The sequence below is a fragment of the Pteropus alecto genome, unplaced genomic scaffold, assembly GCF_000325575.1.
Source record: "Pteropus alecto unplaced genomic scaffold, ASM32557v1 scaffold49, whole genome shotgun sequence".
In the NCBI taxonomy this organism is placed as follows: domain Eukaryota; kingdom Metazoa; phylum Chordata; class Mammalia; order Chiroptera; family Pteropodidae; genus Pteropus; species Pteropus alecto.
Window position 1 is genome coordinate 2,312,826 of NW_006443131.1, and position 3,500 is coordinate 2,316,325.

The 3,500-nt window shown below is 62.9% G+C and overlaps 1 protein-coding gene across 1 annotated transcript in view; it reads right to left on the reverse strand.

Moving 5' to 3' along the window:
- Positions 1–3,500, reverse strand: part of IL6R (interleukin 6 receptor) — a 56,246-nt gene that overhangs the window by 5,848 nt on the left and 46,898 nt on the right. Inside the window, exons 8-9 of the mRNA XM_025040848.1 lie at positions 2,954–3,042; positions 430–523 (exon numbers count right to left, since the gene is read on the reverse strand). Of these exons, the coding sequence (XP_024896616.1) occupies positions 430–523; positions 2,954–3,042 (183 nt within the window). The remainder of the gene's footprint in view (positions 1–429; positions 524–2,953; positions 3,043–3,500) is intronic.

Here is a 3,500-nt window from a genome sequence, read left to right on the forward strand (position 1 = left end):
CCCCGCAGGCCCTGTCCTCAGCGGCTCCCCCAGCCCGACGGGGCCTGTCGCCAGCCTGTCCCAAGAGGGCGCTGTCACCGGCCTCACCCCGTCCTCTGCCACGGCTCCGACTACCACCCACATGCGGCGACAACCAGATCTGTGCCGAACGTGCCCACGTGGGCTCCTCCCGGGCACCCCACACCCAGGGGTCCCAGAGAAGAACCGACACTGTGCACTCGGCTTGTCCCTGGCTCAGCCAGTGACACGGCTGGCCGCCCGATGGCCCAGCCAGACACTCGACCCTCCCTCTCCTTCCTCCCCGGCGGGTCTGTCATCGGATCTTGAATCCTCCGCGGCTCTCCGGCCCGTCGCCAGCCCCCCAGGCGACGCTGGCTGGAAAAGATGCGCGAACACCCCAGGACCCCCGCCCCCCCGGGCCCACCTCACCTCAGGACGATGCCCACGCAGAGGAGAGTTCCGAAGACCAGGCTCCCTCCGGCCACCAGGAAGGTGTGGAGGGGCACGAAGGAGGCGGCCGGCCCTGGGGAAAAGCAGACACACAGACACACCGCTCAGCCGCGGCCACCGACAGCCTCAGAGGAGCCTCAGCCCTGGGCAGGAAACAGCTTCGCTAACCAGCAGGCCACTCACCACGGCGCCCGCTTCCTGGCTGAGGCCAGATCTAGAAGAGTCCCCCCGACCCCGCCCCCGCCCCCAGCAGCACCTGCCAGACCCCGGATACACCGAGACGCGCCCGAGCGCGGAGCTTCTGACGCCTGCGGCCAGCCACACGCTCCCGCTCACTTCGGGTGGCTTTTCTGGCGGTGATCAGCCTGCCCCACGAGGCACAGAGGGGGCCTCCCTGATGGCAGCTCCGCTGAGGACAGTGTCGGGGTTTTCGGGGCTTTAAATCAAGTATCCGGGTGCAGTGCTCGCCGTTGGGGCGGCATCTCTCGCCTGTCTCCCCGGCTGGTCCTGGTTCCCCCGCACGCCCCGTGCCCTTCTCCCGGGGCATGGCACCCCTCACCCCTGCCTGAACGCTGGCCCATCTCCGCTGCCCCCTTCTCTGTCCAGCCCCAACTCGGCCTTTGGGTCTCAGATGAGGCGAGGTCACTTCTTTTGAGCCGTGAGCCCACTCGAAGCTGGGTGGCACCCCTGCGGGCTACTTCTCCAGCTACCCCTCTAGTCTGAGCCCCGGAAAAACAGGGCCCCACCTGTCACCATCCCTCCCAGCTGCTCACACGAGGCCTAGCACAGAGCGAGCTCACCAGAATACAACTCCAAACGAATGAGAGCAAACTCGCTCCCCAGCAGCCGGGTCCCTTCGCAGAGGGGTTCTGCCCGTGGCCGCCAGAGGGGCCAGGACCGGACGGAGCGCACCTAAGCAAGACCGCCATGCTCTCTCGCTGAGGGGGCGGCCATGGCAGCCGCGTGCGCTCAGGCTCCAGGCTCTCCCGTCCCCATCACTGATGAAGTCCCGCCCCCAGGTGCCCCCTGGGTGCTGGCTGTGCCACAAGCCCACCCGGTAGTGGGCGCCGACTACAAGGACTGGTCTCTCGAGTCGGTCCCATGTCCCCCGGCAGACACAGCCACTTCATGGAAGGCGTGGGCGTGGCTTACTCATTTACTAGCTTTTCAGCACCTTCTGCATTCGTCCCTGCCTTTGTTCGTAAATATTTACTGAGTGTCTGTCACACGCCAGCTTTGTTCTAAGCCTTGGGGATTCGGGGGAGTGAGGACAGGAAAGCCCCCTTATATTCTAGCTCAGGGAGACAGACAGACCGACGCGTGCATAACGCAGTATCAGTAGTGACGAGGACAGCGATGAAAAATAAAGCACGGGAAGGGGAGAGAGTGACAGTGGGGGGCTCTGTCGGGGGGTGGGGGTCGGGAAAGGCCCCCTGAGAAGAGAGCCTTTGAGCAGAGACTCGGATGTATAAGAGGAGCTGGCCAAGTGGAGGTCAAGGTAGAGCACGCGGCAAATGCGAAGGCCCTGAGGTAGCTCAGGTATGGGCGGAGGAGCGAGGGGAGGAGGGAGAAAGCGAGGTCTCAGGCGGGGGGCCTGACCCCGTAGGGACCAGGACTTCGGCTCTGACTCTGGGGGAGAAGGTCTGAGCCCGGGAGAGCTTGAGTTTGTCTCCTGGACAGGTTGAGTTGCTCTGGCTGCAGTCAGAAGGGTCTGTGGGGGTTAAGTCTAAAAGCCCATGGACCAGCGGGCAGCTGGATGCTCCACAGCAGTGGCAGCAGTAAGAAGCGGTCAGCCCTTAGGCGTCTCAAGGTCCAACTGGCAGGACCTGCCGGGGGACTGGACACGGGACCAGGGGTAGAAGAGGAAGCATGCCTGATCCCCAGGGCCCGAGCCACCCACAGGACGTGGTGCCAGCTACAGAGACGAGGAGGCTGGAGAGGTAGGGAGGCGTCAGGTCTGAGGTTTCTAGCAGGCCCCCCAGGTGAGCGTGCTGGGCAGGGCTTTGCAGCCAAGATGCTGCAGCCAGTCAGGTCAGGTGCCGACAGGAGTTCGTTCTCTCTCTCTCGCTCTCTCTCTCTCTCTCTCTCTCTCTCTCTCTCTCACACACACTCACACGTACACACACAGGACCTGTGGCCTTTTCTTATGCAAATGTTACAAGCTCTCCTGGCTTTGCAGGTACAGAACCTGTGACCTCAGGAGCTCCCAGAGCAAAATCTCTCAAGTTTCAGGCCCACGGTTTTGTTCACGGGACGTTCGTTTCTAGCCATGAAAGCGCTGGCTGATTCGCCCTGTTCTTCTTAGGGTCCCGTCCTCACATGGAGCTGAGCTAAGAGGGTCATGCTTGGACGTGCGAGGGAATACAAGGCTATGTCTGCCACTGGTCCTTTTCGGTCAGCAGACCGGCCCTCTGCCCACATCTCCAAATAGTAAGACTTCCTGCAGAGGCCAAGCCATCTGTGCCCCCGGGGCCACAGGGACACAGCACCAGCTGGCACTCACCTGGGATGCTTGTCGCATTTGCAGGTTCGTGAGGGAGCGTGTCTTCATCGTCCTCGTGAGTCGTGAGCGCCTGAAAGAGACGTCGCTCTCTGTGGGCTTCATTCGGGAGGCAGGTCGGGGACCCCCCCCACCCCAGGCACCCTCTCTCCATCTCCTGCACCTCTCCAGTCCTGACCTGTCACTCTGAATTTTCACTCTATTCTTCGCATCATTCGGACCTACGTGTTCCCTTCCCGAGCTGGGGCTCCTTCCAACCTGCTCTCCACCTGGGGCTAAAGGGCACGGCGCCTTCCGGGGTGTCCTGTGTCTGGTGCCAGGGAGTAGGCGCCACCACTCACTGGGAAAAGCCCAGACGGGAGTCCCGGACCCATCACTCACTAGCCACATGACCGTGGCCAGGTCCCTTAACCCATGTGGGTGTCAGCTGTCCTCCTGCCCCGTGCCCTGAAGCTCATTCGAAGTCGGGATCAGACGCGACGGCAAATGGCAGGCTCGGGGCCGAGCGAGTCTTGGCAGGCTCTCAGACAGTGTCAGGTCGCCCACAACC